Source organism: Pectinophora gossypiella, chromosome 9 (assembly GCF_024362695.1).
Source record: "Pectinophora gossypiella chromosome 9, ilPecGoss1.1, whole genome shotgun sequence".
Classification (NCBI taxonomy): Eukaryota; Metazoa; Arthropoda; class Insecta; order Lepidoptera; family Gelechiidae; genus Pectinophora; species Pectinophora gossypiella.
Window position 1 is genome coordinate 5,659,356 of NC_065412.1, and position 24,729 is coordinate 5,684,084.

Consider the following 24,729-nt stretch of genomic DNA (forward strand, 5'->3'; position numbering starts at 1 on the left):
GATTGCTACTATCTCTAATACTCTAAGCGAGCACGTCGTTTGTGGAAGAAAAGTAATTGGACGTATTAGTAAATTAGTGATTCTTATCTCTCATGCTTACGTCGTCACCTAAAATGAGAGTGAAAACCATGTGAGCATCAGAATGACTGCCCAAAATGACAGATCAGCTTTAAAATATTACTAACATCCAATACCTTTTAGCTACTGAATAGGTACTAAATTTGTGTATAGGCGAAATTACATTTCGGAGCCTTTTTGTGGAGATTCTAAATGTGGGTGGTCATTCAGACATCAGAATGACTGGCCATTTTTTAAATTAATTTTCTTATTTATTAATTAGGTAGAAAATATCTATACAAAGGTATTAAATAGTAGCTAAAAGGTATTGGATGTTAGTAATATTTTAAAGCTGATCTGTCATTTTGGGCAGTCATTCTGATGCTCTTAAAACCATACCCTTAATATAAAAAAACCACATAACATAATAGTGGTATCAATACCATAGACAGACATATTATACACATTGTCTTCACGGAATCAGCTGATATCGTATATTATCATTTCTTTACCTACTTTATTAGGTACTTAATGATGACAATCCCTTTACTTACGATGGGTGCAAGAAAGAGATAGAGCTACTTTTAGAACTGTCAAACTAAATTCGAACTAAATTGTAGAATGGGCACTCGTGTTATTGTATGAATAAACCTCCAAAATACTTTACAATTTTGACATTGGTGCTGATTCCTGTACACACGATCTAATTTTATTTTAAGTTATACCTGTAATATTCTTATCCGCTGAGAAAGAAAGGGACGGGTAATCGACAGGCAGAAGTTTAAAAAACCCTTTAAAATGATATATTGGCCATTACCCATTTTACCGTTTCATATGAGCGAGATGCCTATTTTACCCGCCCGGTTATTCATTCATTTTAAAATTAACAGTTGTCAATCATCCGTCCCTTTCCTTTTCGGCGGATAAGAAAATGACAGGTATAACTTAAAATAAAATTAGGTGTCTGCAATCGGGCCCATTATTAATAGACAAGTTATGATAGTTGTGAATATATCTATGTTGGGTATACATAGATATATTTACGAGTGTAAGACAACATAGTGGCAGAGGTAGGGCACCGATAAATAGTTGGGCAACCAGGCCGCATGGATCCCACGGTTACTGGGCGTGATATACACGCGTCAGACCTACCGATAGCAGAACAAAACTTAAAGCGTTATGTGCACTTATACTGTTTGCGCTCTACCATGACAGAGATACAAGTACAGCCTAGTGCGATAGAGATACATAAATAATGTTACTATTCTAACAGCTATCCTACGCACCGTGCTATAATTTATAACATTTACAGCTAAAGCTCGCCAAAGGTGGACGCGTCCTCTGCACATCAGTGGTACCTAATAAATATTTTTAGATCCATAAACCATACATAAACTCTCGTAGATATACGAAAATTCACGCCACTATTGGCGCCGCTCTGTCAGGAGGTCTCCTATCCCATCAATGCGCGTAAATTCAAAAAGTTTCTGTAAGTTTCTGTTCCGGGTTCAAATCCTGGTGGGGACATATCACAAAAATCACTTTGTGATCCCTGGTTTGGTGATTACAGGCTGATCGCCTGATTGACCGGAAGTAAGATGATCCTTACTTCGAAAGGCACGTTAAGTCGTTGGTCCCGGTTACTTGGTTATATACTTACTGATGTAGGTATGACGACTACTAAGTCTTTACATGAGCCATGTCAGGGGTCTTTGGCGGCTTAATAGTAAACCCTCACACCATAGTTGATGGGGTTGGTAATCCACCTCACAACCCGCACCATAGAAGAATAACAATGCTTTTATTTAAAAAAAAACATACTTAATGTTAATTAAAAAAAAATCTTGATATGTGAAAACATCCTTCATTTAATAAAACCTTTCGACTTCTTGAACTATCAATCTTCTTGAACTATCAATCAAAATGTCGAACAAGTTGTATCATTGTTGGGTATGAATATTGACCTACCATATTAGTTTAATAAATATATTTTTTACAGGTTGTGTGAAGTAGGTATAATTTTAATTAATGTTATCTAATCGCGCCGAACCAACCTATTTTATTATACTAGATTCGATAACATCTTGACCCAAGGAATTTTTTTTCGCGAGCTTCAATCGCTGCTTATTTTTTCAGTATAAGTACCTACTTTAGATACAAAAATAAACTATGACCCCGTACAATGATAAGTACAGAATAAGTACCTAGATAAAATAAATATATTATATTATGTAACACAAACATAAATAAGTTCATTATAGTAAACACTTAAGATTACAAATGAAATATTCATTTTCAATTTAAGGAAAACGAATCTTTTCGTCAAATTAAAAAGTGGCTAACGCTTATGTCGATTTTATAGTCGAGTAGTAAAAAGAATCAACAAGCTACAAAGAAAGGAAGGGAAGGGGAAGACCGAGAAGAGCTTACATGGAACAGCGATTAAAGAGAACGTGAACGTCGTGTTTTATAAGGAAGTGAGAGAATTGGCCATTGATAGACAAGAATGGAGAAAGACTAGAGCGTGGTGGTCGTGGTGGTGGGTGGTGGCGTGGTGGTAATTAATGATGATGAGTAAGAAGAATAGACCAACTATATGTATGTTACTATTCTGAAAAAATAAATACATAAGGGCTCTGTGTGCAGCATGTAATAGCCAAACCCCTGAAAAATATTATACGGAACCCGGGTTTCTGTTGTTGTCGGGTTGATGTTGCTGACATCATAATGTGATTTTTGTAGATAAGGCCTACGTAGTTTTCACTATAAGGCGACATTTGTTTATGCATGAGCGGACTAAAATATGACAATCTGATTTTAATATACTTGTGATATTACGACATACATAATTTGCATTACGTAGGACCTACGCATCGATGTTATCTACTTCAATACTGAAATCTAATGTTTGTCGAAATCACTTATTGCGTTCCTGTTTTGTATTCATGTGCTAATGTTATTGCGACTTCTTTCAGTGATTTCTGTAAATATTCATAAGGATTAAATTGTAATTTTGAAAAATCGTACTTACGTATATAAATATTTGAATGCAAATAATGCGAAAGTATTCAATAGTAGGCACTTGTTATTCCTTCCGGAATAGGATAGAAATGGAATACCTAAGCGAGGAGGAGGAGTGATGTAAGCGAGTCTTTAGTACACCTACGTAATGAATACCTACAATATCATCTTGCTTAAAGTTTCAGGTGTATTGTAAAGATGTATGCATCGCACGTACGGGTCCCATTACACGCAGTCGGTCATCGACCTGAGATACGGCGCGACCTTAACCTACTGAAATGTGGAGGGACGTTTTGGATTCGATAACGCAGAGCTAATGCTCTTATACCCTTTCATTCTCATCTTGGTTTATCTGCCACAAACACCTCTGTTTTTAGAAATAGTTTATTCAACTATATTCACCTGAATGACTTTGCATAGGTCAGGCACATTTTCTCCACATTAGGTACTATTTTTTAGGGCAGTCACAAGTCTAAAAATACCTGTGTCAAACTAATTTATAGGTAATTACTTACCTACTTATTATGACTTAATAATCATTGCTTTATCCCCATAAAAGCCAATGGCGGTATGAGTAAGCACTAAACATTACTAAATTAGTAGGTAATTACTTACATAATTGATTTGAATGAAAAGCAGCGGAAACAAAACTGATTCATCTACGTACGTTCATAACGAGAACGATATGGCTTTACTTATCATGAAAATCTATTTCCTCACGTTTACCTACAGGCTATTAATGATAACAAATTTACTTTTATGTAATCCGCGTAACAACAAAGTAATAGGATGACTGCGAACATTTTTATTATTTGGATAATATGTACCTGGGTCGTTCTTCTTTTTTATCGACAGTAAAATGTCATTTTCTCGATTTATCGGATTTAACATCTTTAAAATTATAACGGCAATAAATATTTTAAAACATCATATAAAGATGTGTCTGTAGAAGACTATGTAGTGGTTCTCCTTATCCTGGTTACATACTTTTCATTGCAGGCGCGTTCAAAAAAATATTGTGACAGAGTGGTCCTTTTCATCGGAGACAGCATTTCAATTTACAACTTTGTCACAGAAATTTGTAAAAAACAATCAAGCTACGTTAATCACTAATTGAGGAACCGATTATAATACGTATTTTGAGTACAATAAGATAGCTATATTTTTGAACAATGGAAACATGAAATAAAATTCAAAAACATAACTTATCAGAAGCAGAACGAAAGACAGATCAGTGTCGATAAAAAAGAAGAACGACCCACCTACATATTAATCCTTGTTTATAATAAGAGTTATAAGACCCGCATTTAGAGACAGACAATAGTTACAACATGGGCATTTGATAATAAAAAGACTTCATCCGTATAGCCTTCAACGTTTTCTTTTTTATTTTTTAATAAAAACATGAACATAATACCTTAAACGCTAAGAAGCATTGTTAAACTCGATATGGGTTTGTCTCAACGCAAAATATATAATCTAAACATCAGTTAGCAATAAGTTGTTCAACTTGACTTATAAAGGGTAGGTACCTAAGTGGAAAAGTTTTTAAGGGTACCTACGTACTTACGCAAGTTATAATTTGTATTCATTTAAAAACACAGTATGATAGACACAAAAAGTGCAGTCAAAATAAAGACAAAAAAAATATACGGTCGAATTGAGAACCTGCTCCTTTTTTGAAGTCGGTAAAAAAAAAGACGGTAATAAGAAAACGTGGCCGTGCCTAAATAGTGAAGAACAATAAGATTTGAGATGTTTCCAAATATAATATACAATAAAAACAAATAGAAATAAAAACATCATGTATAACGATTACGAACGAGATAGTACGTAGATACTATCTAAGTACAATTACCTCAATGGTGGAAAGTTCCGCAAATAAGTTTGGCAAACAAGTATATTTGTTGACCTACGTTATATTTAAGGTTTTACTATTATTTAACAGTATCAATTGCCATGTACAAACAACAATGGTCTATTTTTAAAACACGTACGGTCAGGATCACAAGTTAGGTACTTAATATTAAATATATTAAAATATAATAATAAAATAAAAATATTGCACCCTGAGCGGTGGGCACGGATCGTCACGCATTGGGTGCCTAATGACGGGTACAGGCGTCGTGGCAGACCTCGAAAGAGATGGCGTGACGACTTGGACGCTTGCAGGAGAGACTGGCCGGAATACGCACAAGACCGCAAAAAATGGAAGGAGAAGGGGAGACCTTTGCCCAGCAGTGGGATCTTGTAGGCTAGATGAGATTAGAAAAATATTGCTTATGTAATATTGATATATTTAACAAGACATTACAATTTGACCTCTGACATTCAAATTCTCATCCAAGGGATATTCAGACTCTGAGCATACTACACGCAGCAGCACCATGTCGGTTATAATACTTACAATACACTTTATTGGACTACATTATGCGGATAGAAAAAGGATTCCATAGAATATTAGTGCAGTTTTCACTAACACAGTTGGCTCGACCATTGTAGACGACGATACGACTACCACCTAGTTATTACGTTGGTCTAGGAAGCTTAGGAAGTGAAACAATTGGCCTTTGATAGACAAGAATGGGGAACGCTACACTGACAAGAGCGTGGCTCTTAAATTAGTGATGAACAGAAAGCTCGGTGAGGCGTGGGTGGGTTCATCTTGCGATGGATGTACCTCCGCCTACCACGATTGGGACTTAGTCGTTAGCTTATGATAATTATGCATGTATAATTATGGCAGTAACTGTTTGCTTGTGGTTCCCGGATGAACAACAATGATGAACGGCTTACCAGGCCTTAACAGATACCTGTGTATGTCACTTAGAAAAAGTAAGACGCGACCAATACTCTCAATATTCTTTATCACAGATTTCGAAGCTTGATAATTATTATGCTAACGCATCAGGATTTGCGCGACCTTCTATGTGCCCTTAGACAGTAGGTACACAAACAAACTTGATAAAATAACTTATCATCGATGTCACAACATGTTTGTTCCTTTGTGATGCAGTTTATTTTAGGATTAACATCATGATCGATTTATAAACAGAGGATGCTTTCATCTAGACTCCTTGGCCTGAGGAATACTAGTTAAAGCATAGCTCAGCCATTAAATTCAAATTCAAAATATTTATTTCGGAAACTAGTCCATATTTAGTTAGTAACAAAAAGCTTAACCTAGTATTAGTAACAGATTCGAAAGACGACATCATAAAAATAAACAATAAAAAAAAATATTATTAATATTATTTAATCTGCACTAAATACACTTATATAAGAAAAACTATGTTAATAATATTATTATTATTTATTATTTTTTTATAATAATTCTAATTTTACAGTGACACACGCGGCCTCCGTGGTCCAATCGTTGAGTGTTGGGGGTCACGATCCGGAGGTCCCGGGTTTTAATCCCGATGGGTACATATCAAAAAATCACTTTGTAATCCCTAGTTTGGTTAGGACATTACAGGCTGATCACCTGATTGTCCAAAAGTAAGATGATCCGTGTTTCGGAAGACACGTTAAGCCGTTGATCCCGGTTACCGATGTAAGTAAGTAGTCGTTACATGAGTCATGTCATGGGGTTTTGGCGGCTCAATAATACCCCTGACACCAGGGTTGATGAGGTTGGTATTTCACCTCACAACCCACACAATAGAAGAAGAGTGACACACACAGCAAAAATAATACGATTTAGAACAGTAGGTAAGTATCCCGAAATGCGCAATAAGTATTAATTTGATTTTCGATAAAATCGCAGTACATAAGCACTTAGAAAAAACTTTTTATATTGCTCACCATACCTAATCAGAGGTTGTCGTGATAAATGATACAATTTAACTACCTACGTCAATAGTGTACTGTTAGCAAACAAATTGATAAACTTTCTGCACGCGTTTTTGCCGAATAACATGGCATGTTTAATTTAATATTACATAGAAAACAATATTGTTTCATATACGCAAACATTCTAACAAAGACACGATTAAGTTGAAGACCCATTAGCGAATCGTGTCAATTTAATGATGTCATGAAGGGTAATCAAAGGGACTTACTACGAACTATAAATTAATAGTCACATTAATTACTTTGTCTATTAACAAATTACATTGAACGAAGCATTGTAATTTTAGATCTATCTTTTTTTGTAGGAAGATTGTATACAAAATTTAGTGGTCCTGTGTGAACGGGGATCACCGGTTCGAACCCCGGTAAATGAATGATTAATTTATCTTATGTGTAAATATCACTATCATACTTCCCTCGACTATTATAGGTAGCGATACGGCCCTACATCTACCATGTTGGTCTAACAGAAAGCTGAAGTGAAGCGAGGATACTCAGTTCATCATGCGATGGATAGGTAGACCTCACTACCCATATGAAAGAAGATGTATTTTTTAAACATTTCTACTAAGCCACTCAACCATTATCATGTAAACCAAGAGTACCTTCTACGAAAATTCAACTAGTTAGTACGGACTGTCCAAAGTGAAGATACTGTGTATGTATACCTACATATAACACGTTTGAACACTATCAAATCACGTAGACACCATGAACTGTTCAAAGATTAAGTAACTAAGTACCATCCTGTCTGCATAGATACACGATATCCTGTATAGATAGAGACATATTTATTTAGGTAATTGACCTTGTATGGGTCTTAAGCTGTTTTTGCCTATTTATCTATGTATGAAGGCCGGCTTCCCCTTAACAGCCATGCGTTTGCTCCATGGCTGTTCGGTTGACGCCGCGTGGTCGCGCTACTTGTCATCATGGGCGCCTATCTCTGTTGCACTGATAAAGATGGCTATCGCGTGGGTTTGTTTCCATTGGCTGTGCGGAGGGCGTGCGCGCTCCGGCCTCTATATAACGCGGTAACGACTCACTCTCATCAGCATTCATTGCTCAGACGTCGCACGTGACGTGTCACGTTCCTAGGCTCACACCCCCTATTTATATTCTACTTCTAATCCTATTTCAGTATTTTAGTGTTATTTTTATTTATAGGTAAGTTTTTATCTGTATTTACCATTTACATATTTATTTGGTTTTGAACGTAAATAATATTTATTTTTATTTTATTTTAGATTCTGTTTTGCAAAGCAAACTCTAGTCAAAAGAAAAACATGGCGTATTTACAGTCGATGCCTAAATCTGAAACTATTAAGCTTCGCGAGAAGCATGTTGGGTATGTATTTATTTTTCTTCGGAAAACGATAATTTTTAAATTATTGTTTTTTTAAAAACTGTTAAATTAATTATATATTTTATTTAAGCTCTGCCTGCCAACTCTTCTTCCGGTCGACCCCTCTGAAGATCGTGAGAGGGATCGCTCAGTTCATGTATGATGAGACGGGCGAGAGATATTTGGACTGCATCAACAATGTCGCACATGGTATGTTTACTTTTGATTTCATATTTATTTGTCTCTGCCTACCCCGTAACATAAGCAGGTTTGAAGTAAGCCTTCTTAATTACCTCATCTATTTAGACGTTCAATGGGCTTATAACCTGCCATGCAATCAAGCATATCAGTGTTAACGACTGCGGCTTTTACTATTAACTACCGGATCTAACCACCCTGTTAATCAGTGATAGCCTTGTTCGAAGAACGACTAACTTACATCGCAGTGTTATGGGTTCGAATCCCGCGCTCTAAACCCCTGAGTTCGACTTTATGAGTTTGAATTCATGTTTGGATCATAAATAATTGTAATCACGTGGTTTCCTGGATTTGATGGTAATATCCCCCTTTACATCCCCCCCCCCCCCCTCTTTACATCTGGCTTAGTCATAATTGGCGAGAAGCACGTTTTCATAGTATAGACTATAAACTATCTCTTCGAGGATAGGCAGCATTATACTGTTAGTCATATTAGCTAATTTTAAGGTACGATTTTACGAAGTCCCAAATAAAGCGAATTGCATTTAAGTAAACGTAGATAAGATAATGCAGTCACGCGTGGGCCTCGTTCGTTACATGCACTTCATACATGCACCTAGACAGTGCAACCTTTAGACTAAGCCCAGTTATGTTTAAACAGTGATAATTCGTTCCAGGGTGTTTACAGTCATGAGCAATAACATGTACCCACTTTAGAACCCTGTCGCACTATCATGACATTTAATGAGACTTACGGTTTAATTTGTCAAAAAAGTTAATGTGACGTGGTTTCAAAGTGTACAATACATATTAGTTCTCGTGACAGTATATGAGTACGTTAATGATAACTATATAAATGTATCATAACATAAAATCACGCCGATAGCTCGTTTTGAGTTGCAAATCGTTATTTAATTTGTTACACAAAAGTTAGGTTGTAGTAGTCAGTGTTCGTTGTATAAAATCCGTGCGATAACTCTGTTCGCAGAATGCGTCACTTACATTATAGTGTCACAGGTTTGAATTCCCGCTCAGGCTCTAAACCATTGAATTCGACTTTATGAGTTTGAATTCGTGTTTGGATCGTAAATGATTGATATCATTTTCAGGGCCCCGATACCGACCCCGCTTATCGCTATCGACCCACTAGGGTCGATTAATTCTTTCAAATATTTTTCCTCTTTGACGACGCCCTGAGCCGAGGTTCGCGCCCAACTGGGCACCCTCAGGCCTGTTGTCTTAAACGTTGTACCGGGTGAGAGCCTTCAGCGATCCCCATTTGTCCGGCCAAGTAGTTAATGCCATCTGCGGCAAATCTACAATAAGTCACGTCAAAAAAAATATATATATCACGTGGTTTCCAGTATGAGCCCGTTTAACGGCAACAGACTACTTAATTTCTATCTTTAAATCTTTAAACTCGATTTTTTTTTAACGAACGTCTAGGGCCCTGTGCCGAGGTTTTTCTTGCAGCTTCTTTTCCCCGGCTATACAGGTTGTGATAAGCTGCAGTAGTTTTAGGCGGATGAGACGTCCCTTATGTAAAAATTGACGATTCAAAGTGTAACTATGTTACCTACTGAATAAACATTATTTTTGAATTTGAATAAACATAGTTGGCGAGGAGTGGGTGTATATAGTACATCTCTGCCTACTCCTTGGAGGATACACGCCATGTTACGTTATAAAACTTTGTATTTTTTTCTTTTTCTAGGCTAGGAAGGATGTTAAAATGTGCCCACTGTGATAAGCTATCTTGATAGAGTTTCTAATAATGCACTTCTCAGATTGATTTAATTGCATCGCTTTTGTTATTAACCCTCAGCTAAATATAGGTCTGTCGCGCGCCATTGAACCCTATCTAGGTCGAAATACCTAAACGTAAAAATAGACTAGCATTACCCACGTTTTATTCCAATGAAACTTGACCAAGACATTTATTTTCAGTGGGCCATTGCCACCCACACGTGGTAGAAGCGGGTAGGAATCAAATGTCGCTGATTTCAACCAACAACCGCTATTTGCACGACGAGCTGGTTATCCTTGCTGAGAGGCTAGTTAAGACTATGCCTGAACCCCTCTCCGTCTGCTTCTTCGTCAACTCAGGATCAGAGGCCAATGACCTCGCCCTCAGGCTGGCTAGAATCCACACCAAGAACAAAGACGTTATCACCCTCGACCAGTAAGTACCTTTTCTAATTAAATTATTAATTTGTTCTTTGCCGTGTCTTTCAAAATTCTGGGGTTTTGTGAGAAAGATTGAAAGAATAAAAGGACGTTGGCAATATAAAATTTTAAGTTTTTCTTTACTTTATTGATGTTCTCTTTTTGAAAATGATAAAATATCAATATTGTGTTCCGTTTCTAAATTTTAACAAAGTAGGTACCTATATATTGTAACAATTACGTATTTGATTCCAAATAGATAGTTTATCAGTAATATTCGACAAAACAGCGTGTAACAAAATTGATATTTTTTTAACCAAAATCGAGTAAGTCTTTATTGCCTCTAACGCCAATAAGTGTGATGGATGGATGTATGCGGTCGCTTCGAGTGGCTCGAAGTGTTTGTGGGTGCTGTAGCGCCTGTTTGTTCCAGCGCGTATCATGGCCATCTCACTTCTATGATTGATGTGTCTCCATACAAACTGAACCTACCCGGAGGGCCCGAGAAGCCAGAGTGGGTTCATGTGGTGAGTTTCCCTCCTTATTCCACTCGCCGACGCGCGCCCCTAGATAAAATTATTATCGACCCAATTAGTTATCTGTTTGTTTACATGCCATAATTGTACTTACTACACTGTCAGGAAGGCACATAAATCAGTTTTCATGATGTCTCGTCTCATCCGAATTTTAGATTCTTCCCTTTTTCACTTTGCTAAACAATGCATACTACCTAAAGTTGTTTTGTGTAAAATTGCACATACTAACAATTAACAATTTACTAGTACGGAAATGATAAATGTGCAGTTCGGTAGTCAGATTACACTTAGGTATCTATTTTTAAAGTCGTCGGCAGTCACGTTGATATCCACGTCCGTATAAAATTTAATTCATGATAACCTTTGACTAAACAAATAATAAGTTCATGCACCTTACCTTTCCTCCAATAAGAGATACTGAGTAAAAACTCCTTGATACATTGTCTTTTTATATGCAAAACAGGCGCCAGTACCAGATGTGTACAGGGGGAAGTACACTTACCCTAAAGACGGATCATCAGAAGAAGAGCTAGGGAAACTGTACGCTGAAGAGGTCGGCAAGATCTGTAAGGAAGTATCAAAGAACAAGCGCGGCGTCTGCGCATACATCGCGGAGAGCTTGCAGAGCTGTGGCGGACAGATCATCCCGCCTGATGGCTACCTCAAACACGTGTTCGAGTGAGTATTTCTGTCATCATACCATATAACATAAACAGCCTATATACGCCCCAAAAATTACGACCATACTTAGTTTGCTCGACCATTATAGACGGCGATACGGCTCACCACCTGTCACATTGGTCTAACAGAAAGCTCGGTGACGTATTGGTACTTAGTTTATTTATCTTGCGATGGATGGACCTTTGATTACCCCAATTGGTATATAGACATGAGCTTATGTTGTTATGTCTTATGTCATTAATACGTAAAAAAAAAGTTTAGTTCTGACGATTTGTAATTCTACACACTCCAAAAGTGATTGAGTATAATGTGTACTATTATTAGGTAGGTATGGGTGTGAAAGTTTACCTTAACATAACATGTTTATGTTACCAGCATAATTTCAACAAAACACTGCCCATAGCTCGTTAAAAAAGTAGGTACAGAAACTGAAAAGCACCCATTATGTGTAAAAAACTTAGATAATGATAATCACTTTAGCATACTCAAAGTCGTATGAATCAGGCGCGCAAAATGAAGGATTATTTTGTTGTTTTCACGAGTCAATGACTTTTTCTGGCGTCAGTTGTGTTTGCGCAACTTGGCTTGTTTGTTTGAAGTGTTAATACACTTATTATTGGAAAAGTCATTCGGATATAGTTACGGTCACGAGTACTAATATAATATGTATACACTTTGAAACCATGTCACATTAACTTTTTTAACGGTCTCTGCGGTCCCGTGGTTTGAGCATTGGGCTCACGATCCGGAGGTCCCAGGTTCAAATCCCGGTGGGGACACAACACGAAAATCACTTTGTGATCCTTAGTTTGGTTATAGGACATTACAGGCTGATCACCTGATTGTTCGAAAGAAAGATGACCCGTGCGGCACGTTAAGCCGTTGGTCCCGGTTACTACTTACTGATGTAAGTTAGTAGTCGTTACATGAGCCATGTCAGGGGCCTTTGGCGGGTCAATAGTAACCCTGACACCAGGGTTGATGGGGGTTGATAATCTACCTCACAACACGATAGAAGAAAAAGATTAACTTTTTTGACAAATTAAACCGTAGGTAAGTCTCATTAAATGCTAAATATGATAGTGCAACAGGGTTCTAAAGTGGTCACATGATAGTGCTCATGAGTACATGATAATGCTCAGTATGTGCACATACATACTGTTTTGACGCTCTCGGACCTGAGAGGCCGTTATTGCCGCTACTGGCACGGGAAACAGGTCACTATTGTAGTACCCGTACAGTGCATCATTTATAACATCTTGCCTTGCTGAAGCAGTGAGAAAGTCAAGTCCATACAACTTTGGTCATTGGTCGAAATTTTTGTAAAAAACAAACGTTTTGCGTTTAAGCTTTGTATTTGTATTTATTTATTTAAAAAATCACAGGTTTTACACGTCAATATTAAATTACAAAAAATAAATTACAATAATATATTCACGTGGTCATGCAATGCTCTCGTGTAACAGTATTATCACATGTTATCTAAGTACATGCTACTTATACCAGTTTGTACCAGTGCAATGATGGAATATTTAATTCTTATTGAGCTGATAAGGAACTGATAAATCTCGTCGACCTCGTCTATTTATTAACTTATGATAAATTATAATAGGCCTGCGCATAGCGCAAATTCTTAATTGTAACTCAGAAACGTCAATCGATACTTTTGTTATGTTTGTCTTTTTAAAATAAAATCCGAATAGGATTAGGTCGAGTTACAAAGCTTAGTGGCGTACTAGGAAAGCAAAAATGAAGCATATCAGAGGCCTTTGGCGATTCAATGATACCAGGGTTGATGAGGTTGATCATTGATCTCACAACCCCTGAAGCTGACAACCTGAAGATACATTTACTTCCATGTTTTAAGATAAATAACTATACAAAAATACAAATACAAAATACTTTATTAGTTAGAAAAAATAATAATGAAGGTGGTTGGAGTGTCTTTTTAAGCGTAGTGCATGTGTCAAGAGACTCCGCTCTTCCATAAAAGCAAGTTGTACACAAATAAGCCAAATAAGATGTAAAAATAACTTAAATACTAAACATTTTTTTAATATGTTTTTATAAGTAATAGTGTATGGTGTGTGTGTGTGAGAGAGAGATATGATAACTACTTAAATAATACGCTTTATAACGATAAATGGCCAACACATTGCCATTGGTAGGTTTACCTAATTCATACAAAACATTATTATTACACACACACAAAAAAGTACCTACCTATAATTTTATTTAACATAAACAGCCTACGTAATATACGTCACAGAGGGGGTATGGAGCACGCACCATCACGCTGCACCATTGTAATTTTATTTGTCTAAATTTTATTTTACTATATCTTACCTAAAGTTGCTATAATATATTTCTATTTAATGTCCTCTACCCTCGTTGACAATTACTTCCGCACCCAGGAAGAGGAAATGACTGAAAACTAGCGCTGGATGGTACCTTAGCATGCCTCCTTCACAACACAAGCTGAGCCATTTCCTTTTGCCCGTATTCATAATATTCGTAATTACCTACTTCTTAAAGAAAAATGTAAACTGGTTAGTACCAGTTTGTTGCTAGTGGAACAAAACAATATTCTTATTCTTCTTCTATCTATCGTGTGGGTTGTGAGGTGGAGTACTAACCTCATCCACCCTGGTGTCAGGGTTATTATTGAGCCGCCAAAGGCCCCTGACATGGCTCATGTAACGACAACATAATTACATCAGTAAGTAGTAACCGGTACCAACGGCTTAACGTGCCTTCCGAAGCACGGATCATCTTGCTTTCGGATAATCTGGTGATCAGCCAGTAATGTCCTAACCAAACTAGGGCCACAAAGTCATTTTTGTCATATGTCCCCACCGCGAATCGAACCCGGGACCTCCGGATCGTGAGGCGAATGCTCAACCACTGGACCACGGAGGTCGTTATTCATTATGCTCTAAATCTTAATTTACAGATACGTCCGCGAAGCCGATGGTGTCTGCATCGCCGATGAAGTCCAAGTGGGGTTCGGTCGCGTGGGGACCCACATGTGGGCCTTCCAAACCCAAGACGTGGTTCCCGACATCGTGACGATGGGCAAACCCATGGGCAACGGACATCCCGTGGCAGCCGTCATCACTACTCCCGAAATTGCCAAGAGTTTCGCTGATACTGGCGTGGAATATTTCAACACGGTGAGTTTAATATACTTAAAAAGTAGTGATCCCTAATGGGGTGCGCAAAGCTACAAACGATCGTAAGATAACTTGCAGCCGCTTTTGATACAGAATCCCAATATAACACAGCATCACGCTTTAATCCCCGAAGGGGTAGGCAGAGGTGTATCCTAAATACATCTACTCTTCGCCAGCTATGTTTAACCACAGACTAAATAATAGTACTAGTTTAACTCCCGAGCTAAATGCCATCAACGGGGCACTAATACCTACTGGAAACCACGTGAATCAATCGTCAATTATTGAATTCAAACTCATCATCACCAGCCCATTAACATCCCCACTGCAGGGGCACGGGCCTTCCCTATGGATGGATAGGGAGATCGGGCCTTAAACCACCACGCGGGCCCAGTGCGGATTGGTGCGGACAGTAAAAATTCAAACTCGTAAAGTCGAATTCACCAAAAAAATGCAGATGGCGCTGTACAGTTTTCCCTTCGTTTCATCATCATCAGCCGTATGACGCCCACTACTGGGCATAGGCTTCCCCCACTTTTGGGGGTTAGACCATAATAGCCCACCGCGCTGGTCCAGTGCGTGTTGTTGGGTCGTCAGAGCCTCTTTCGTTGAACAGCAGGATGTATCGCGTGCAGGCGAGGCTGGCTTGGGCTCCGAAAGGTGTCATTTGGAGCCCCTTACATCCCTTTGTTTAATCTACTAATTTCATGGATAACAGACATGCATCTTTTGTCTTTGTTTTTGGGTATAAATGATTACCCTTGTTATTACACCCAGGCGCAACACATCTTCCACCCATTATTATTCTGATCAAAATAAAGAGAAGCAATATAGGTAGCAACACAATTATTTTTATGTATGCCTCTGCCATTAGATTAGTATATTTTTGAATAATTATGTCTACGCCCCGAGCAATGACAAAATAGGTAATATACGCCCCGAGTATAATAAGAAAATAGGTAAAAATTATCACGTTAAAATCTGAACAGCGCTATCTATATTTTGTTTGGGGAACGTACCCTCAAAAATCCCTCATTATAAAATATTTAATGTTCTTACTTCAAGCATTGTGCAGGGGATATACGACACAAGTATATAGGTAAGTACCTATTATACAAATTAGCACTATATATGCAAAATATACTAAATAACAGAGTAATGCAAAACCTATTAGAGTTAATTTGTTAAAGTTACATAAACAGCAGTGTATGTGTCTAGTTATCATGTTTCGATTGCCCGCAAATTGCTTACATTGTAAGTAAACATATAAGTTTTCCATACATGAACTCACTGTGGATAAGTTTTCTATTGAAATAATCTTCTTCTATCGTGTGCGTTATAAGGCTGTAATGTCCTAACCAACCTAGGGACCACAAAGTATTTTTTGTGATATGTCCCCACCGGGGATCGAACCCAGGACCTCTGGATCGTGAGCTTAACGGTCAACCACTAGACCATGGAGGTCGTTAATTGAAATAATAAAGAACTGGTTAATATTTTAGCAAAACTTATTGTGGCGAACTAAGTTTAAGACGTAGGTATATTCTACAGTGACCTAATGAAGTCTTTTATTTTCATTACATAGTATATTAATGATGATGAACAAGTCTTCAATGTGTATACCTATATTAAAATGACATCGGATATCGAACTTCCTTCTACTATGAACTATATTTTCTACATATCTATATCCTATCGATATCACGTAATTACCAGGATTTCTGTCCGGTTAATGGCAATAGGCTCATTCCCTATTACACGGGACTTAAGCATAGCTGGCGAAGAGTGGGTGTATCTATACTATACACCATTACCTACCCTTTCAAGAATACAGGGTCGTTGCTATGTTTTTTATATGTTATCATATCCTACTAAACTCACACAATCCATTCTTATTATAAAGTACATAACCAATTGTATTTCCTTTCGAATTCCAGTACGGCGGAAACCCAGTATCGTGTGCGATCGCCAACGCGGTTCTAGACGTGATTGAAGAAGAGAAGTTGATGGAGCGAGCTGCAAGAGTCGGCAGCCACTTGCTGGAGCGTTGCGAGGCTCTGAAACACAAGCACCGGCTGGTAGGCGATGTTAGAGGCCGAGGACTGTTTGTGGGGGTCGAACTTGTAACCGACCGGGACGCCAGGACACCCGCCACGGCTGAGGCTAAACATGTTGTTAATAGGTAACTTTTGAAATCACTCATTTGTTCATAATAATAATTACAGTTTCCTAAACAACAGCCTATATTCGTTGTTCGCTGAGCACTGACCGCCCCTCAATCAACTTGAGGTCAACCCGAACTCCAGCCCTGCTCCACTGCTTGGGTTAAATGCACTCCACTGTTATATTATTGTGTGACAATTACAACCTAATTTCAGACAGAATGTCAACAAAAACTGTTGTCTTCTTCTATCGTGTGGGTTGTGAGGTGAATTACCAATCTCATCAACCCTGGTGTCAGGGTTACTATTGAGCCGCCAAAGGCCTATCATGACTGAAAATACTACTGCTACTGTTGTTATTTTCCTTATAAGTAAATCTCTCTCTCTCTATTTAAGAGCTCCGCTCTTGTCGGTGAAGTAATCGTCATTCCTCTCTTCTTATAAGTAAATACAGAACAAAAAAGCGAAAACACTTTCTTATGTTTACATACTTCACTGAGGAGGAACTCCGCACCGTAACCAGACTAAAGAATGACATAAGAAGGACATGTACCTTTGAGTTTTCATGAAAGTAATAACTAAGATTAAGCTCTTAAATTATGATATTTATTAACCCGCATTTCGCTTACAGGATGCGAGAAGAAAAGATCCTAATCAGCCGCGACGGTCCGGACAGCAATGTGTTGAAGTTCAAGCCACCCATGGTGTTCAGTACGCAGGACGCAGACCGCCTCGTCGACACGCTCGACCGCGTGCTCGCAGAACTCGACGGACAAAGGATACCCGTCACTAATCTCAAACTTGAGGTAAATTATCGCTGTTTATTTATTTAATTTATAGTGCAACGAACATACAAACTACACACAAGACAGACAAAAGGTTGAGATTATTTCTAATAGTAACTTCCAGACGACAGATAGGTTGTTACAGCGCGAACTTGCCGTTTTTGCACGCTTAGTTGCGCTCTAGCTTGGTGCGTAGGGTAGAAAGATAGAGTACTTACGAGTACAGCCTAGTGCGAAAGAAAATGTTATATTCTGAAAGCTACCCTACGCCCCGTGCTATAACATAAAACGTTAGTGAACGCATGTGTATAGAAACTGATACAATGCAAAGCAAGAAATCCCTTTACCTTCGCTAAATGCTTAAAAATGCCTTCAAATCAGTCGAAGCATTTTCATATCAAAATTATCGCTTCTGATTTCTATAACATTCCAGGGATGAAAATAGTCTTAGTTTTTCGTTTCCGAGTTAATAACAACTTTGCCTGTCAGAAAATTAAAAGCAAAAGCACGCTTACGCGTTTTTTTTTCTATGAACTCGATTAAGTACTCACCTCGACTACCAGGAACATGTTAAGCATGATTAACTTATTGTCTAAGCTATGAGTATAAGTACAGTCCAAGGAGGAACAAGGACCTCCGGCGAGCGGCGGACCTAGTCCAGTCACTCACTATAAAGTTCGTAATTTTATAGTGAGTTACTGTACCTATGGACTGTACTATAATATTGGAATGTGATCTTCAGGTATTTTTTTTCCTTATTACAGGTGCTGGTCACTCCTCTCAGTGAAGACTCACAGAAAAATGACACAGTTATGAAGAGCAATATACAGCATAGTGTTAAAAGTATATCATAGAACCAACTTCCTATGATACCTTATAAGTATTTTCGAATATTACTTTGAAACTTTGTAAATATAATTTTAACAGTAGACTACTTTTAAGTTTAGCTTGTAAATGACACTTGTAAATAGTTTATATAATTTAAAATAAAAAAATAGTTAAGGAGCACCATGAAATAAATAATCAAGATTTATTTTAAAAGTTGACTTTATTTCTTTCTTCAAAAACTTTATGAGAAATGATAGGTACATGGAGATTATCAAAAAACCGTTTCGGTCATTCTTACGTCTAACTACAAATATTCAAAAGTTTCTTTCACCTGTGTCTATCCAAGAATCTTATTCCTTAACAATTTTCCTTATAATCTAATTTATTTTGCATACACATCAGATAATAAGACTGAGAAGTTACATTATTTAGACTTACTGAATCCTGTATACATGTTAAGAAACTATGCAACACAAAAAAACAAGTTAATCACAATGCATACTGGCTTTTGATAACCTGTGCTTTCCACAAATAGTATCACTTTGGCTTAAAGAAAATTAAATAGTCTTAGAATGGGATTGTTTCAGTAGGTTTAGCAAGATCCTTGACCCTTTTGTACAAAGCATCAATATTCTCTAAGGTAACAAGCTGGCGCTGTTGGTTAGGTCCTAACTTCTGAATTCTCTTCAACTTGTTCTGTTGACAGTACTTAAATTCAAGTGAATCTGGACAGTATGGGCACTGCCGGTAGCTAGCTGTGTGTTCCCCACCACAATTGGAACATGTTGGAGGTTCATTTTCAGCATCTCTAGAACATTTTTTAGTATTATGGTAGCCTGCACATTTAACACACCTCACCTCTCCATGGCAGTAACGTTGCGAATGTCCCCATTTCTGACAGCGGTGGCACTGCCGTGTTTTATTATGTGGAGGTTCCAATTTGACTTCATGACCAAAAACCGTCTTGAGACGTAATATCTTTTTGCCTTCATCATCATATGGTACAACAGCTAGTACCAAAATATCTTTATCCTTGACATATTCTTTCATATGCATTTTATGTACCCTCACTACCGGGATAGAAAGAGTCTTCAACCCTGCCTTCAATTCATCCAAATCTAAATCTTTAGGTAATCCCCTGATTATCACCTTCATTTTTCTTTTATTAGGATTCCCAAATGTATGATATGGTAGATTGTTTTTGTCAAAATATTGCATCATTGTCTTATGATGATCGAAATTCTGACAATGTATTTTAATGAAGTTTATTCCAAAGGTGGGTTGATAGAAGTTTACACCCATTGCTACCAGCTTACGTGCATGTTGTGAAAAACTCATTGTTTTATGCAGGAAAATTGCAGGTGCTTTTATTTTCCGTTTAGGCCATTTTGAAAGAAGTTCTAGATTCAGCACTTCATCAAGTATAATTTCTTTTTCTTTGGGTACTTCTTGTGTAGTTGCAGGTGTTGAGATGTGGCATTCTTTTACAGCCTCAGTTAGTTTCTTTATTTTCTTCTTATGCGACTTTCGTGGCATTATTCTTTTTTCTATGGATTTTCTGTAACAAGAAATTCTATATAAATTAATTTTGAATAAGCACGCGAACTGTTATTTAAATCTAAGTGGGTATTTGATAAATAATTGTAGAAAGTTCCGATTATCAATAAAAAGAAAATTGCGTATATACAAGAAATACTTACTTAAGTCGTGAAATCTCCCTTTTATATAAATTACAAAAACACCTGATACTTTTCCCGTACTTTTCCCAACTTTTCTAATTCGGACGTAATGCGCAAACAGCGGATCGATTTTCTTTCAAACCTCCTGTCAAAGTGCGCTTTTTTTTTTTTTTTTTTTTTCACCCAAAGCCAAATCTCTCTGTTTTACGCTCTGAAATTCGGCCTGTATCATGTGTCTCTTTCTTTGATTTTGGCGAGCAAAGACCTTGTATAGAATAGACGGATAATATTTTAGAGTGACGATCAAACTATCACAGCTCTCTTTCTTCCCTATGGCAACAATCTCTGTGGAAAAAAGAAACAAACATAGACAAACACCGCTGTCTAGAACGTCAGTGTTTACCGTTTTGAGATGTTGTGGTAGTCAGCTGGATACCAAACCTGCCGTTAGTTTTTTGGTGTTTTGGGACATTATATTAACTTTTTATATAAACAATCTGTGAAATAGTTATTCATTATGAACCATGGCTTGCGTAGCTATTGGTTGTGAGAGTAGAATGGGTGTTATAATGGAGAACGATCAAACAATGTCTCACCATGGGTAAGTTATCGACCACATAATACATGTTTGTGTGCAAGAAATACAATACCTGGTCTGGTTTTTGTAAAGTTTATTGAGCCCTAAACACGATGCAGACGCATATTTTCAGCAAAGCCGTCACATTTGTACAAATAATTGATTTCACATTTTACGTTAATCAGCTTTGACAGATCATGTACCCAAAGTATTATAAGTAGTGTTGTCCTTTGATATCGATAACATAATATTATGTTTGAATGTAACATCTACATGTTGCGTTATTGTATTCACGTTTAATTTATTTTTCGACCTGTTTCCGATTTGGATGAAGATTACATAAAGATATTGTATTTTCCAGATTTCCTAAATATCCTAATTTACGAAACAAGAAATTAAGAAACAATTAGATTCAGACCATGAAACGAGATAATTCTCTCTTCTGAAGGACGCCTTCTCCTTATTTAAGCCTGTGCTAATTACATTTCGATGTATCTTGCTTTCTATCGAGCAGGATACCAAACAAAAATATTACATAGAGATGCAGTACCAACAATATTCACTCACATATCTCACGTAAGGTGAGTTTAAGTTTAGTTATAAGTTTATAGATAAATTTGCAGCTATTTCGTTTTTGTATTCTACATTAGCATGGAAAAAATATTTCAATACAATACAAATATTCTCTATTGCACAAAATAATTAGTATGAATAACTATTTTGGTAATTACCTGTGATTATTCCTTCTATAAATAATTAGTATGAATAACTATTTTTGTAATTACCTGTGATTTAATTTTTATAAAAGGGTAGGTATGTGATTTATAGCAACCAAAGGGTGGCCGCAATGTCGTATTAAAATGATACTATAGTATATGTGGACTAGATGGACCGTCCTCGACCTCCTCGGCCATAACACCTTGCGAAATGACATAGATTCAAAAATGATAAATTGACCTTTAACAAGTTTGTCCATGATAATTACGTTGAATAAGTGGTTCTGAATCTGTCACCGCAACGTACGGTTCTTCTTAGGTATCTTTCTATCAGGGTACAAATAGGTATCGTTTTAACTAATTTACTTGTGGTTCTACCCACCCAGGTATGGATACTAGGTCGTTATTTCTGTATTTAATTAATCATTCAATTTGTAATGTATATTTTTTTAGATCTTGGACTAACATGAAATATTTAGCCAATAATAATGTCGATAAAGACATGGAACGGCACTAGTGGTTCTGATACAAAAACATATACTATAGGTACGTTTCTATAACAAACCCGCTACACGAGTACAAAAGACGTTACGACGATAGTATATTTATCTCTTTTTAACTTATGACGGCTCACATGAGTGCGAAAGACAAAACCTATGTTTTTCTTTCGTCTTAAATATGCTCCGTCTATTCTATACAAGGTCTTTGTTGGCGAGGCTAAAATATATTTTTAAATAAGACTCAATTGATGGAACGATGGAATGGATGGAATGTATATTCGTTCCGTCGTTGCATTTATAGGAGCATTTTCGTCATTCGCACTGTGTCCGATTTAACCGAGTTCAAGAAAAAAAGGAGGTTATCAAATTCGGATAATGTTAGTATTGATGAGTTTAAAAAGCACGTGCGCCAAATTTTACCGATATTAATAATAATATGTGTTTGTCCTGATATATTTTCTCAAACCTTATTGATATTGATACCTATCTTATTGATTTTTTCGGAATGTGGGACTTTTTAGGCCACGTTTCCTAAAAAGATATAAATGGCGCTGTAAAACTCTAATGGGATAATTGTTGCTTGATGTTTGGATAATGGTAGAAATTGTTGTGTTATACGTGGGTGTAATAACAAAGGTCATGGTTTACAAAGATAAAAGACCTATGTCTGTAATCCATGAAAGAAGGTTAAACGAAAGGAGTGTTATATAGCGTCATGATAGGTGCTTTTTTTATTCAGTCCAAGTTTCATCAAAGTCGGTTTAGGATTTTTCAAGTTATATCTGGGTTATAGTCAAACAACATGAAAACGTAATGCTGATAAGTATTTTTATGGGAATCTTGTGTGTCGACTATATTGCATACTGGATATGGGGAAGGAAATAGCGAGTCTCTTTGTGATTTATACTTTATACTTATCTTGCAGAGCAGCTTTGAGTCACGTGATATCGCGGTATGAGCGGATGCGAGTATGGCAGGGTTCGCAGAATACGGGGGGGTAAGATATCTATTGGATTGGATATTTGCAGCGTCTTCAGCGTTTTGATTTACATACGTAAGGCACGACTAAACTATTATTGACATACTTAGGTACCTACATTTTATTCAATAAAAAATATTTACTTTTAGGAAGCATTTTGGAGTTTATTATTTATGTTTTATAATAAAGACTCAAACCGGCGAGCATGCATGAAGTCTTTGATGAGAAAGGAAGAAGAGAAAGTGGTGTGTGATCGTAGTACCTAAGTGGAATTCCGTGGTGGCCTACCCTAACGGGAAATAGCCGTGATATTATGTATGTATCAAATCAAATCAAATATAGTTTATTTCCGTCGCAAAAGTATGGATAGGAAAATAATTAAAAAAACACAAAAAAAACATGAATTTTTTGACAAGAAATTCCACTTGATATCAACTCCGAATCATGGTTTGAATCATCCCCCTCAATATTTGTTACGGTGTCACTAACACCCATACCTACTTGTATGGCTACCGTATGTACTTGTAAGGGGTGTAAGTGACATCGTAACGAATACTGAGAGGGATGATTTAGCTGATTATTCTGAGTTAATATCAAGTGGAATTTTCCATCGCAAAAGTATAGAATTGAAAATAATTTTAAAAAACCAAACAAAATACATGATTTTTGCGACGGAAAAATCCACTTGATATCGACTCAGAATCATGGTCTGACTCATCCCTCAAAGTTTTCGTTACGATGTCAAACATCCTGTATAATAATAAACGGCAAGACGGCTCAGTTTCTGTCACGTTGGTCTAACAGAAAGCTCGGTCTTCTCTTCTATCGTGTGGGTTGTGGTGTCAGGGTTACTAATGAGCCGCCAAAGGCCCCTGACATGGCTCATGTAACGACTACTTACTTACATCAGTAAGTAGTAACCGGGACCAACAACTTAACGTGCCTTCCGAAGCACGGATCATCTTACTTTTTAGACAATCAGGTGATCAGCCTGTAATGTCCTAACCAAACTAGGGATCACAATGTAATTTTTATGATATGTTCCTACCAGGTGTCGTACCTAGGACCTCCGGATCGTGAGCCCAACGCTCTACCACTGGTCCACGGAGGTCGGTCGGTCGTCAAAAGCTCGGTGACGTGTGGGTACTTAGTTCATCTTGCAGGGCTGTACTTCTGTCTATGTACCTAAATTAGGCATGGTAGTGAGCTTATTTATGTTACATTGATGTAATCTATGTTATGTTAACATATAGGTACCAAGATATACACAATATCTTTACGTTCAAAAGTCGTTCCGCTCTAAATCATAACTAAGGTATCAAATGTATTCTGACCTGACAATAGAATGATTCCTTTTAAATCGTCTTCATTGAACCTCCCTGGTGCGAGTAGCAAAAAATAAACAATAGGGACCAAAAACCGATACGGTATGGACAGTCGACGACAGAAATGTAGGTAGGTACATACCTGC

General features: G+C 37.2%; 1 protein-coding gene across 1 annotated transcript; it reads left to right on the plus strand.

The window, feature by feature from the left end:
* Nucleotides 1-7,919: 7,919 nt before the first annotated feature.
* On the plus strand, nucleotides 7,920-19,006 carry LOC126369872 (alanine--glyoxylate aminotransferase 2-like). The gene is made up of 10 exons (XM_050014461.1): nucleotides 7,920-8,100; nucleotides 8,181-8,281; nucleotides 8,370-8,488; nucleotides 10,424-10,658; nucleotides 11,076-11,169; nucleotides 11,642-11,856; nucleotides 14,813-15,032; nucleotides 16,970-17,214; nucleotides 17,826-18,000; nucleotides 18,744-19,006. The coding sequence occupies exons 2-10, from the start codon at nucleotides 8,220-8,222 to the stop codon at nucleotides 18,831-18,833; spliced, it is 1,455 nt and encodes a 484-aa protein (XP_049870418.1). The 5' UTR covers nucleotides 7,920-8,100; nucleotides 8,181-8,219; the 3' UTR covers nucleotides 18,834-19,006.
* The last annotated feature ends 5,723 nt before the right edge of the window (nucleotides 19,007-24,729 follow it).